This window comes from Maniola hyperantus, chromosome 12, assembly GCF_902806685.2.
Source record: "Maniola hyperantus chromosome 12, iAphHyp1.2, whole genome shotgun sequence".
Classification (NCBI taxonomy): domain Eukaryota; kingdom Metazoa; phylum Arthropoda; class Insecta; order Lepidoptera; family Nymphalidae; genus Maniola; species Maniola hyperantus.
The window spans coordinates 5,556,931-5,571,412 of NC_048547.1; the positions used below are offsets into that span (position 1 = coordinate 5,556,931).

Here is a 14,482-nt window from a genome sequence, read left to right on the forward strand (position 1 = left end):
CAGATCCGAATGACAAAGCAATCAAAGTTGCATTCCCACGAGAATTGTATTGTTGTTATGCAATTTAGTTCATTGAATGCTTAGACACAGATGTCTTGGCTTGTGAACTCGATAGCTGCAGAGGTCTGACATGATATTAATCATTGATACTGTCTCAACTTAAATTAAATTAAAGTAATAAAAAAAAAGTTTGAGTTGAGTTTGACCTATGATGCTAGAATGGCGACCTCGCACCGGAAAGCGCATCGTTGATAGACGCCCACCCCAGTATGTTGACAGATGACATCAAATGAGTTGTAGGGGCTAGGGAGCCGCTGGATTCAGGGGTTCCACGACCGTGGCGTGTGGAAGTCCCTACAAGAGACCTATGTCCAGCTGTGGACGTCTATCGGTTGACAATAATGATGATTTATTTTACAAGATAATACCTACTTCATATTTTTATTGAACCAGAAATATTTTTGTTTTTATTTGGTATCCCTTTTATTATAGGTACCTAATGTATTATTTCACTATGATTATATTATTTAGGTATGTCTCTACTTCCCCTTCAACCTAGCGTAAGAATTACGTTAAGGTAAGAATAGATATAGCAACGGGTAGACATGGAATCTAAAATTTTTCTGATTTCAGCCCATGTAGTTTGTCACCTTCAACGCGGTCTGAGCCAAAGCCAAATAAAATTTTTGGATCTAAAATATACCTATTCCTCCAATAAAAATCAACTTCCAATACAATTGCAATTAGTAAGCTTGACTGATGATTAATTGCAAGCCTCACTTTACCCGACCCAGTTTTGATCACTTAATAAAACGAAGTTGTATGGAGACATGACACGGGGAAGATTGATCGTTCAACAGTATTTACCTATTCGGTCGCGCGCAGTTAAACTGACACACCTTGCCTTCGGACAATATATTGTATGCCAATCACTGGCATCACGCACGGAAGTGTGCATTACCGTAATTTTCATTTGTTTTGTATTGTAACAGCTCTGAAATGGATACATTATTGAACTCAAAATTTGTTAGAAGCGTGTTTCCCGATCTTTGAAATGGTTTTCCCACTAAACAAGTTGCATGCAGTGGTAGTTTTTTTTAGCCTAGTAGAGTATCTATTAACAACGATTACTGCAGTACCAATTATGGTCTATGGTCACACTTTACTCTGATTAGGATGACCAATGATCGTCTCTACATAGGAAGCCGGTTTGCGGTCTTACCGGTCTAAGTGGCTGCTTATTCAGTAGTATACTGAATGCTCAGCTAATTAACTGACATCAGTAAAATGGTTAAAACTAAAAAAAATACAAAAGTAGTAATTAAAAAACACATGGCAAACGTGTACCTACCTAACAGATCCGACACAACGCGGCGAATTGGGGCTTACATTCGCTTTTTGTCAACATTGATCGAGTTTAGGATGACATGAGCGGTGCTTAGCCCAGCGTGTCGCAATCAGCGGACAAAGCGGGTATTTTATTGTGATTTACATACAGAAAGTGGCATTGTGGTCTCGCCCTGTGACAGTGGCCCGGTGTGCGCGGAAACTGACGCGCGATTCTTAAAATTTGGATGGATATGTGACAAGTTACACGCGACAGTTTCGGATTTATGCGGTGAGCATTATGCACATTAATTTCTGTAAATCCAACTCGCTGCTTTATCATAGTTCATATAAAATGGTACTTATGGTATGTCTATTAAACCTGTAACGCTACGTGAAATAAAGAATTATTCTCGACGTTTGGTAATGAGCTTGTTAACTGTTAAGGTTTCATTTCATCTCCATTGAGATGGAGCTTCTGGCAAGATCGAATACAATTATTTTGGTTTAATTTTAATATCGGTGGCATGTAGAGGAGTGAATGCACAGCATGCAACATCCAAAAAAAGTTTGTTTCTTACCTATAAAGGCGAAAAGTCAAAGCCGTGCCGCCAAGCAATTTAGCGTTCCGGTACGATGCCGTGTAGAAACCAAAGGTGTATGGGTTTAATAAAAACTGCCATACTCCTTCCAGGTTAGCCCGCTCCCACCATAGACTGCATCGTCACTTACCATCAGGTGATATTGCAGACAAGGACTAACTTGTATCTAAATAAAATAAAATAAAAGTTTTGTGTTTGTGTGCATGGTTGTATGTGTGTGTGTGCGTGCTTGTGTGTGTTTGTTAATCTTTCACGCAAAAACTACGGGATGGATTTGAACGGAAATTGGGAATGGATATAGATTATACCTTGGATGCATAGGCTACTTTATATCCCATAAAATTTTAAACATATGCCTATATTATATCCGTAGTAGTCACGGGAATCATGCAGTTTAGTTTTAAAATTATCATCATCATAATCAACCCATCACCGGCTCACTACAGAGCACCGGGGCACCTCTCAGAGTCAGGGTTTTGGCCATAGTCTACCACGCTGGCCATGTGCGGATTGGTAGACTTCACACACCTTTGAGAACATTATGGAGAACTCTCAGGCATGCAGGTTTCCTCACGATGTTTTCCTTCACCGTTAAAGCAAGTGATATTTAATTAATTATAACGCACATAAATCCGAAAAGTTAAAGGTGCGTGCCCGGGATCGAACCCCCGACCTCCGATTAGAAGGCGGACGTCCTAACCACTAGGCTATCACAGCTTAAAACTTATCTTATCACAGTTTAAAATTATACTGTTACTAAATCGAGGAAATTGAAACACGAGCTCTCTTTTATTTTTAAAGGAATTAGAAGGATGCGGACAATTTCACTCGAAAAAATCTTGCAAAATATAGTTTAGGTATACGGTATACCGTACATACGTACCCACAATACAAAGAAGAATAGAACTCTGTATTTTCTTCAAGATAGACTCGCAACCTAGTAAAATACAAATAATAATAATAGAAGATTTATTCACGGGGATCAATTGCGCTCAAGGGGAAAATATTTATATTGGTCTTGTTTACTTGAACAAAAAGTTTGCATTACGGAGTCCGGACAAAGACGTACAATATACCGTTATCGGAAAATAAATTACTTATTCAAGGGCTCTCCACCTTCACTGCGTTTAAATTATTGACTCGTAGCATCTCTTAGGCAGTGGTCCGAACCGCGCCGGCGAGAAAACGACTAACAATCCGCGATTTTCTCTCCAGAAACGCAAGGGCTCTCCACCTTCACTGCGTTTAAATTATTGACTCGTAGCATCTCTTAGGCAGTGGTCCGAACCGCGCCGGCGAGAAAACGACTAACTATCCGCGATTTTCTCTCCAGAAACGCACAATAAACGTACATTCCGTGTACGTAAGAGATGCATCAAAAGTTGCTCTCTGACTATTCACGCTGCCGGCGACGACTTGCTTTACTAGTTTTGTCGCTGAACGACGAGCTTTCAAAAATGAACTCGCTTAGCGATATTCGTTCAGCGATGCTCGCTCGCTTGAACACTTAGTAACGCGCGCGCAGATTTGCACAGTAGGTACTGAGCGACCGCAGGCGAATGGCGCGAGTAATCGCGCACTTGCACATTCGCTTATAGCCCGGCGACAAAACTATCGAAACTACACACTCGCTTCCCGCTGATCGCCAACTCGTTTATAGTTTCTAGTTCTACTCGTTTCTCGTTCATCGTCGGCGGTCGGACCACTGCTGCCGATGTTGTTTCTGATCGGCCCCAATAGAGACTTCGATAAACATCACTGCCAACGACACACTATTAACAATATTAATTGCAGCAACTTGTAACTTATTTCACATTTATTTTATGACAAGCATACTATATTGTTTATTTATGATTCCGTAGAAACCAAATATTTACAAAAATAACTAGTTAGGATAAAATTATCCTATTGTACGTCCGAGAGGCAAAAATATGTCTACCTACATATACCTATACTATACTAAAGTTTTGTTAAGCTCGGTTCCGCGGCTAAGCCTAAAAATGATATAACATTTATATTTTTTATACTTGAGCAAGTAGCATAAAAATGTTCGTGGGCATGAATAAATTTTAGATGTCACAGAAAATTAGAGCTTACTTTAAATGATTTGGAGCCTAAAACATGCTTAGGTCTATAATGAAAAGTTTTGATTCATGGTTTACAGTCTATAGAAAGGTCACGCTATGGCTAAGTACCTACTTATGCCAATCTTTCTAATTATGCTCGTCAATACCTCATTATCTTGACATACATTACCAATTTTTGCGACCTGTGACATCGCATTAATAAGCAATTTTGTGTCCTAATTAAGAATTAGGACACTACTCCTACATTGAAGCATTGAAGTGATTAGAAAATAAAGGCATTTGAAATGTCATTGACAAATAAGTTACTGCGCTTAAAAGTGTGTCACTACCTGACCTGGATGCAACTACTTCCCACTAGCAAAGAGTTAATTTGATCTAAGAGCTAAAACTGCACTATGGTACCAACTCTCGATACACACAATCTAGTACCAACGCGCTTGTTATCCACAAACATTTCCTAAACGAAATTCAGTGAATTCAGCTATATTTAGATTAATCGGAATCGTAATGATGGTCTAAATTACAAGGCACGAATACCTACATCGATGCGGTATCGATACAGCTGCATCGACAAAATAATAATCGATTGTTTCAATGATTTATATTTAGTAATTGCGTTTCCTACGAATGTTTGATATTGGGGTGAGTGTTTTCACATTTCGTTAGTTTGCGTTTTAGTACCATATTTAGATTTCCTTCCGCGTACAACATTTTGTATGTTTATTCTATGTTGAGTTCGGTATCGGATTTGGCGGCAGATGTTGTAATTGAATATCACGAGTTAACATACGTAAAAACATGTGTTCGAATAGATACAACGAACCTTTACCTTTTGTGGTACGAAAAAACAGGAAAGTACTTATTGTTTTGTTTGAAAAATTAATTTGATACATATTTATCTAGAATCTTTGAATTTTGTCTTATTCATAGAAATCTTCTCGCAATTATAATTTCTGAACAGATTCCAAAAAAAGCGAAGGATCTCAATTCAGTACGTCATAAATAAATTGGTACTAGCTAGAGAGGTACCTTTTTTATTTTCCGGGTGATATTTACTCCAAAAAATTGTAATAATTTGATCTAAATTATTATTCATTCATTTCCTTACAAGGGACTCTAATTTACCTAGAGTAATGTAGTGATTCATTATTATAACTCTATTAACTGTATTATTAGTAGAGTTGGATTTAAATACTAATATGATTTAATATTGAAAATTGTTTCAATTTTGTAAGTAAGTTTATCATCATCATCATGATCCACCCATTATCAACTACTGAGCACGGTCTGTCTCCTCTCAAAATGAGAAGGGGTTGACCAAACTCTACCACGCTGGCAAAGTGTGGAATGGCAGACTTTCACACACCTTTGAGAACCTTATTGAGAACTCTCAGGCATTCAGGTTTCTTCGCGATGTTTTCCTTCGCCTTAAATAAAAGCAAGTGATATTCAATTGCTTAAAATGCACAATATAACTTCAAAAAATTGGAGATACGTCGGTATGTACGACGGTGTCCCAAAGTTTCAAGCAAAATATTGTAAAGCATATTTTATCGTAAGATCCGTATTATAAAGTAACCAACATTTTCACCAGATAACTTTTTATCGTAAGGGAATCAATATACCTACTTACATAAACTTATCGTAAGCAAAACGACTTACTATCGCCAATACCATAATAAGTAGAACTGTAATTTCGCACTGGCGATAAATGAAATCGACTTCAGTCATTCTAAAAATATGAACAAAAAACTTCTCCTGTAAAATTTGGTTCATGTCGATTACACTAAGTCTTAGTCGGCAGTTAAAATTGTTCGGTTTTAAAAAAGCTCTGTTTGAAAAATGCATCGAGGTTTAAAAGAGTTTTCTTGTTCCAACAGGCGAAGTGCAAGCAGTCGACGTAGTCACCTCGAGACCTCCAGCAAAGTCACCGAGCTCTTCTCACATCTCAACACAGGCAAACAAACGTAAGTGTCCCGCAAATTGCTATTGCGCTGGAACCATGTCTCATTAACATCGAAATGACGTCATTTGACGTATATTTTAGTAAAAATATACCATCAGCTCGAAACTTCAGTCTTGTGCTGACGTCAGTAAAATGGCGGCCACGCGCATTAGCAATTAGCGGGACTTATAAGTAGGTACTTAGTTATTAGGTAACACGTCAAATATGCCAGTCATTTTACCAGCTCTTAATTACCGAGCTAGTGATTACCACAAATCGATTTTCGCAAATGTTATGGCAGAATTTATGTTATTCTTCCTAAAGTTATATATTTTCAGGCAATATAGTATATAAAGATAGGTATAGTACGCGACAGGTCGAGATGGCAATCGGGGTATGAGGCTTGGCGCACACCCGCACGTCACCCACGCTATCCCGCACCGGCTTAACGCGGGGGCTGTGCGGATGTACCCGCCCCGATTGTCATCTCGACCTGTCGCGGATAGTCTGCCGAAATCGCGGGCATTATATTTTTTCGTATCTAAGGATAAAGTAAAGATACTTATATACTGCGTAAAGCACCCTACTTATTATATTATTAGAACTTTAATCTCCACATAACAAATAAGTACAAATCCTTCTTTTGTGCTAGATTTAGACTTGTTAGTTGTAGTTGTGTAACCATGTCTCTATTTTGTCTTGTAAAGGTTAAGTGCCTCATTATAAAATGCTTCTCTTGATTAAATGTAAAATATACATACCTACCTACTTAATCTATAAAATTTTATAATTACTTGTTTGTATAATATTATTGATACTTTGATAAAAAGCTGTGGTAGCATAGTGGTTAGAATGTCCGCCTTCTAATCGGAGGTCGGGGGTTCGATCCCGGGGACGCACCTCTAACTTGTCGGAGTTATGTGCTTTTAATTAATTAAATATCACTTGCTTTAACGGTGAAGGAAAACATCGCGAGGAAACTTGCATGCCTGCGAGTTCACTATAGTGTTCTCGAAGGTGTGGAAAGTCTACCAATCCGCACATGGCCAGCGTGGTAGACTATGGCCAAAATCCTTCTCACTCTGAGGGGAGACCCGTGTTCTGTAGTGAGCCGGCGATGGGTTGATCGTGATTATAATATTATTAGATATATTATTAACAAGTTTCAATGTTACCTGCCTAAAATGAAAATATTATAATTTAATTTAAAATGCTATTTTCACCCGACTCTTTTTTTATTAATGCAACTCTTTCCTAGAAATAGAAAACGAAATGCTCAGTTCCGAACTATTTCCCTGCAGTGATAAAATTTTAAAACGCCTAATTAAAAAATAGAGCAACGAGTAGAATGCGCAACTTTGAAAATTAAGCTTTTTTATTTTCACTCTTTTTTGTTTGAAATGGAGTGCTTCTAAAAGCTTGTGTATTATAGATGTACTTTTTATCTACAGAAGATTTCACAGGTACCTATACCACGCACACCCAGGTCACCTGCACAGCCCCTGCGCTAATCTGATGCGGGCGAGCGCAGGTGACGTGTGGGTGTGCAGTGCGTCCCCCGCCTCATACCCCGATTGCCATTTCGATCTGTCGCGTACTATACATTATTTTTATAAGTTTTCACATCTGTATAGCAAGATGTCGCGGGCATAAGCTGTTTAATGAATAAAATAAATGCGACGGACACAGACGGACGAACGACAGGGAAAGAATGTAAATAGGAACCTCTAGCTATATTTTGGCCACCCCACACTGTGTGATAGTACCTAAATAGTCCTCTCTCCAATGTCAAAGGGCTGAGAAAGCCTCATCTAGTTGTATTAATCAAATCAAATTGTACCATTAATTAATTAATTATTATTATAGTCTGATGGTGATGATATTATGAAAATGAAATTGTACGTAAATCTCAATGATTTCATTATACAACTTTTTTTTTATTTTTTTATTTAGGGGCTTTAATATTTATATACATGTCAGCCCCATTATAATCTAATACATACAATCAAAACAAGATAATCTTAACCTAACGACATAACACCAATACAAAAAAAAAGTTAAAGAAAAAACAAAATACATTATACTACTTGCCGTGATACCCTTGTGGTTAAGACGTCAGCCTCCTAAACAAGGCTTCAAGGTTCGGTCCCTGGCACACATCTCTCAAATATTGGAGCTAGCAAATAAATATCACTTGCCTTAACGGTGAAGCAAAACACTGTGAGGAAACCTGCATGCCGAAGTTCTCCGTAATCTTCTCAAAGGTGTGTGAAGTCTGCCAATCCACTCTTGGCGAGCGTGGTAGACTATAGCCAAATCATTGTCATTTTGAGAGAAACCCGTGCTCAGTAGTGAGTTGACGATGGGTTGACGGTGATGATGATGATACTACTAGCAATCAAATCCGTTCTCATAGTTTCGTGCAGCAATAATATGATGAATAGGCACTACTGCGGTTTAGCTCTTGATTAGCAAGTGAAATCGGCTTATTGGCAAAGCCATGCGTTATTATCCGTCCCACGGCCAGATAGGACGCTGTATACATAATCTAAAAGCAATTTTCGAAGACTATAAGCTTTAATATTATACAGTGACATTACTGGTTTAACTCACTAATCAAAGGCAAATCGTAGTTATCTGCTAAATGGTCCAAGATCCCAGTGCCGCCAGACGTTACTTATTTTCAGAGAAATAAAATGCGTAGGACAGAGTAGTGTTAGTGTGCACTATTAACCTATATTTGCTAGCTTGTGCAGACGGCCACTTTAAAGATGTCAGTTGGTAAAGGTACTTAAGTAAAAACATTTACTTAAAATGTGATTTCCTGAGTATTACATATAAAAATGAAGACTCAGCCTATAAGTAAGATTAAATATGTATGTTATTTTTTGCGAGCTTCAAAGCGCATGGTGGAAATTACCGCGCCGACTGGAATTTACTTCAAACAAACGAATAGAAAGCTTTTGAATAGGAATAAAACCCGGCCAAGTGCAAGTCAGACTCGCGCACCGTGGGTTCCGTACTACAGTCGTATTTTTTCGACCTTTTGCATGGAAATTCAAAAACTATTATGCATAAAAATAAATAAAAATAAAATCTGTTTTAGAATGTACGTAAAGTGTGTATATATGTAAAGCCCTTTCATATGATACCCCACTTGGTATAGTAATATTACTTTGAAAGTTGAAAATAATCATTACTGAAAATAATTGTTTTTAAGGAAATAGCAAAAAGGTTAGTCGACATCACAGGAGACCGAAGAGCTGGCAGCTACCTCGGACAAAGAATTAGCCTAGCTATTCAAAGGGGGAACGCTGCCAGAATCTTCGGAACCTTGCCTAAAGGGACTCCTTTTAATAATATATTTTAATTATAATATTATATTTTTTAAGGTTTTAGTTTTAGTTTTAGTTTAATTGTTTTTGTAAATTTTTAAGATGATCACTTTTAGATTAGTATCTTTTAGTTAGTAGTAGATGAATACATTTTGTATTTAAACAATAATTGTTCATAAACACATTAATTTTTTTTGTGCTGTAACTACAAATTCACTATTTTCGGATTTTTCCCTTGACTTGGGCCATAAGACTTACCTACCTGCCAAATTTCATGATTTTAGGTCAACGGGAAGTAGGTACCCTGTAGGTTTCTTGACAGACAGACAGACAGACAGACAGACAGACAGATAACGAAGTGATCCTATAAGGTTCCTTTTGAGGTACGGAACCCTAAAAATGCCCTCTAAAATAAAATAGGTAATGAGGGTATTGCACTTGACTTCAGTCTCGTGCCTACTATTGTAAGCGGCTTTGAAATCAATAAAAGGTCTTGAATTCGAGAAGTTTTTCTTATTCTTATATTTGTTGAAGCGATCCTGAAGTGCATTAAGAATTTGATTTTGTGCTCTCGCATGTTTTATACGAAGTAGGTCTTCAAATGTATAATTAACTAGCATATTCTCGCGACTTCGTCCGCGTGGCCTACTTACACAAATTTCAAACGTCTATTTTACCCCGTTAGGGATTGAATTTTCAAAAATCCTTTCTTAGCGGATGTCTACTATAATAGCTATCTGCATGCCAAATTTCAGCCCGATCCATCCCAGGTGGTTTGAGCTGTGCGTTGATAGATTAGTCAGCTTTTCCTTTTTAATATTTAGAACATTATGGAATATAGCAAGAGACATGAAGTAGGCATACTCTCTAAGTCAAGGGTCTTCTCTATATCTTCTTCTGTAATCTGTACCTACCTAATGCATCCCGTCGTCCAGACGGTGCCCGCGACTTCGGCGGCACAAGTTTCAGTTTTTTTAATCCCGTAGGAATTCTTTGATTTTCCGGGACAGAGTGCCCATGTCCTTCCCTGAGATCCAAATTTCTTCAACATCGGCTAAATAGATGGGCAGTGAAAACCTAATAGACAAACTGACAGACATTAATAATATTAAGTATGGATACCAATAATATTAGGTATATCATGACCAATAAATAGGTAGGTAATACAAATGAAAGGTATCATATGGTCAATATATCTTGTCCTGAGTCACCGTAAGGGTCAATAATATGATGCATTGCTTGCGCTCCCTCCCTCGATTAGCAAGTAAAATCGCGATTATTGTCATGCGGCGGGCATTATCATTTCTGAGTTAGATAACGAGAAATGTACAGTTTCTAAACTCCGATATTATGTATGTGTTGAGCGATTGTATTCTCAACGTTCTAACAATATTGTTAGCACAAAGCTTATAAAGCTCTACCTTTCTTTAACATGGTACAGCGTCTCATATTATAATCAGGCTGTCGCATATTACACTTTTGATACTGAAAACTGCCTTGTTTTCAGCTTGTGACACATTTTTCAATATAAGTCCCGCAAATTGCTATTGCGCTAGGACCATGTCTCATTAACATCGTAATGACGACATTTTGACGTCAGCCGAAATAAAAATATATCATTAGCTCGAAACTTCAGTCTAGTGCTGACGTCACAAAAATGGAAAATGCGTTTCGGTGACGTCATCAATAGTTTTTAAGTGAAAACTTCTTTAGGCACGTTGGTCGAATTTGGGATGGGTAAAAACCTCAAAGTCGTGTCACTGACATGCTAACATGTGCTAACATTAATAGTGCTCTGAGTATAGGTAGATGTAAAAACTTAAACTAATTTTAATGGTTTCAATTTACAAATTGTAAAATTTTAATTTTTGACAGGTCATACTCAGGTAAAGATACAATTAATTTCAAAATCCAAATAATAGCCACTGTTATTTTATAGTTTTAAGTTCTAGCAGCCCCCCTGACTGCCAATTTTTTTTTTCATTCCAATTTCAGTATGGATGAAGACTACGTTATTGGTTACGAATGGTTTTATCATTCTGGTAGCTCTATGACATGAAATGCCTTAAATTGAGATTTGTTTTATATTTATTGATTGGTTTAAATATTTTTTTTTAATCTCACAAACTTATACTTACTTAATTAAGTATTAATCTTAATTGGGACGCCCACAGTGATATAAAACCATTTCCAGCTTTTTTGGAATTATTGAAAGGATAACAATACGTACCTATAAAAAACTCTACAATCTATATACCTATACTTGGTGTAATTACCTTATGAACCTTTGAACGATTGCCAGAAAAGCGCCGGCAGTTATCGGGCCGGCCTTTTGGCACAATGGTCCGGATCTATACGGTGATTATGTCATGCATCGCAATTCCGAACGTCCGTCTGTATGTGCTACAGTCAACAAATATAGTGCTCTAGTTTGTATTGTGAAAACATACACTAGCAAATCGCCGCGAATTCTCTTGTTGATTCAAGTTTTTTTTGGAACATCGAATCAGTTCAAAATTTCATTATAGGGTGAATAATGGTGCTTACTGCCCTAGATTCGTATTTAAAGGCCAGTGCCATAAAAATAAGTTTAAGTAGTATGTTTAAAGTATGTATAACTAGAAGAGTTAGTCAGTCAACTAGTTGTTAATCAAGGATTTACTATACTTATTAAAATTTAAGGTATTGATTGATTGCATTCGTATTTACTGGTATCGAGTTCTATAACGCGTAAAATTTTACTCCTCACGCGCCATTCTAACTTTTAGTGCCAAATTTCATCTCAAAAGTACGATTTTAGCCCTTATTTTAAAGACGAACCGCGAACTTTTGACATGACAGTTGACCCATAGAGTTATGGATGGCCAAAGGTGGTGGTATTTTGTTGTGAACAACAAATTACCAACCGTCAGTGAGAACTGCCGACTGAAGTGAAAACTTAAAACTATGAAATAACTGTGGTTTTTTTTGGATTTTCAAATTCATTGTAATAAGTACTAATTTAATAGTAATTATTAGTACCTAACCTAATCAAAAATAAAAAAAATTTAAATTTTAAATTAAAACATTAGTTTAATTTTTACATTATTCATGTTATTATGAAAAAATTAAACATTATTTTATCAACATCCAATTAAGTGCAACTGGTGGAGTTTGGAGTTTGAACCGCCGACCTTTCAGATTTCTGTCGGCTCCTTTAACCTCTGAGGAGGCTAAGAAAGATAATATTTAAGTGTGGGAATATCCCATCCATTCCGTGATATTTTTGGAAGGTCACTGCTGCATGTCTGATTTACACCGCCCGCCCGCCCGTTGTTCCAAAACGCATTACCTACGCCGATACGCTCCAATAATAAATGTTACTCATTGTTATCAATGACAGTGCGTCATTGCAAACCCTAGCCTAGATAAAAGCTAATAGCAATAATAGTGCTCACAATAGGTTTGTATCGGGATGACTTTAGTTCATGATCATCCTTGAGATCTATTCGTAGTTAGCTAATTTCAAATTGTGATTTGTAATAAAACCAATCCTATATCCTACACATAATTATAAAACACAAAAAATGTTTATACCTATGTTTGTTATAGTCGCTGATTGTTCCTCTCTGTGTTGGGGACGCAGAGAAACTTTCAGGTTTTATAAAATAACGAAGGTCTAGCACGCGCTGGCTCTCTCTATAATAAATACTTAATTGATTATTTTTAAAAATCTAACGAACTTTTTGTTTTCTAGCCGTCATTAAAAAGGATGAGGTTTCCAAATCAATAATTTTTTCACAAGCTTTACTTTCACGTGTGAACTACAAAAATATATCAAAAACTAGCTGACCCGCCCCGGCTTCGCTCGGGTGGAGTATTTCGGACTGGGAGTGTCATCGTGAAGCCGTTGCTTGATACCTAAAATATCAATTCACTATCAGAAATTCTAAAATCCCCACGATTGAGGACTTTAGTACTTTGCAGCATCAGGATTGAGGAGTTAGGATCCGAAGTTCAATGATGTAGCCTATGCTTGGTACCTAAAATAATTTTGCATCATCCACAGTTCCTGAAACATTATAGTTTAGGAGTGCTGTACCCTACATCATCAGGGTTGAGGAGTTGGGACTTGAAGTCTGAGAATAAAGTCGTTGCTTGGTACCTACAATATGAATTCACTATGAACACTTCCTGAATCTTGATAACTCAGGCGGGCAGTAACCCTGCAGCATCAGGATTAAGGAGTTGGATCCAGAATTTTTTATGTGACCACCACGAAAACTTTTTTTGTTAAATTTAAAAAAAAATTTGCAAATCGGTCCAGAAAGAAGAACCACCTCCTTTTTGACAGTCGGTTAAAAACCGATGACCTTGAAATATTTACGGAATAATCTTTAAAATATCCCCTTTCTAACAAAAAAAGAATGAATGAAATCGGACTACGCGTTAATGAATTACAACTCAGTATACATTTTAACTTTCATCCCCTCTCCTACGGGAACCATGCTGAATTTCGGGATAAAAAAGTATCCTATATTCTTCCTCATAGTATGACCTCAAATCGTACCAAGTTTCATTGGAATCCATTCAGTAGTTTCAGCGTGATGCGCGGCCGTGATACAGACAGACAGACAGACAGACAGACAGATAGACAGACAGACAGACAGACAGACAAAAATGAAAAAAAATTACAGTTTTGGGTTCAGTATCGATTACAGAGTGCCCTCGAAAAAAAAATTTCAAAATATCTTCAATGTACAGAATTTGACCTGTTACAGTTTTATTATAAGTATTGATGATATACGGTGCATAAGCAAATAATTACATATTATCTTGATATCTTCATTAGTTCATTAAAAAATGAGGCTGAGTAAACTTGGATGATAAAACTTCATTAATCTAACACTGATATTTTTTGTTGACTGTACTAAACCCAGATAGCGTCTTTGAATGTGTATCGAATGAGAACAGTTCCCATTTTAAATATACGCTTTAGAAAGACTTGACCCATATTAAAATGTTTCAGCGAATTGTACCTGATCTTTAAATATCTACCTACTGGATATTATAAAAATGATAAGAGTTCGTTACAAAAATGACTATAAGATATATCTTGAAACCTGTTTCTATTTAAATATGTAAGTACTACAATCGTGTAACCTTAAAACTACTTACACATTTTACACATTTACAGCAATCTGGAAA

General features: G+C 36.9%; 1 protein-coding gene across 1 annotated transcript in view; it reads left to right on the forward strand.

Annotated features, from left to right (window-relative positions):
- The window catches only part of LOC117986978 (sorbin and SH3 domain-containing protein 1-like), a 170,944-nt gene that overhangs the window by 51,487 nt on the left and 104,975 nt on the right, over nt 1-14,482 (forward strand). The window contains 1 exon segment of the mRNA XM_034973939.2: nt 5,896-5,982. Coding sequence (XP_034829830.2) covers nt 5,896-5,982 — 87 coding nt within the window.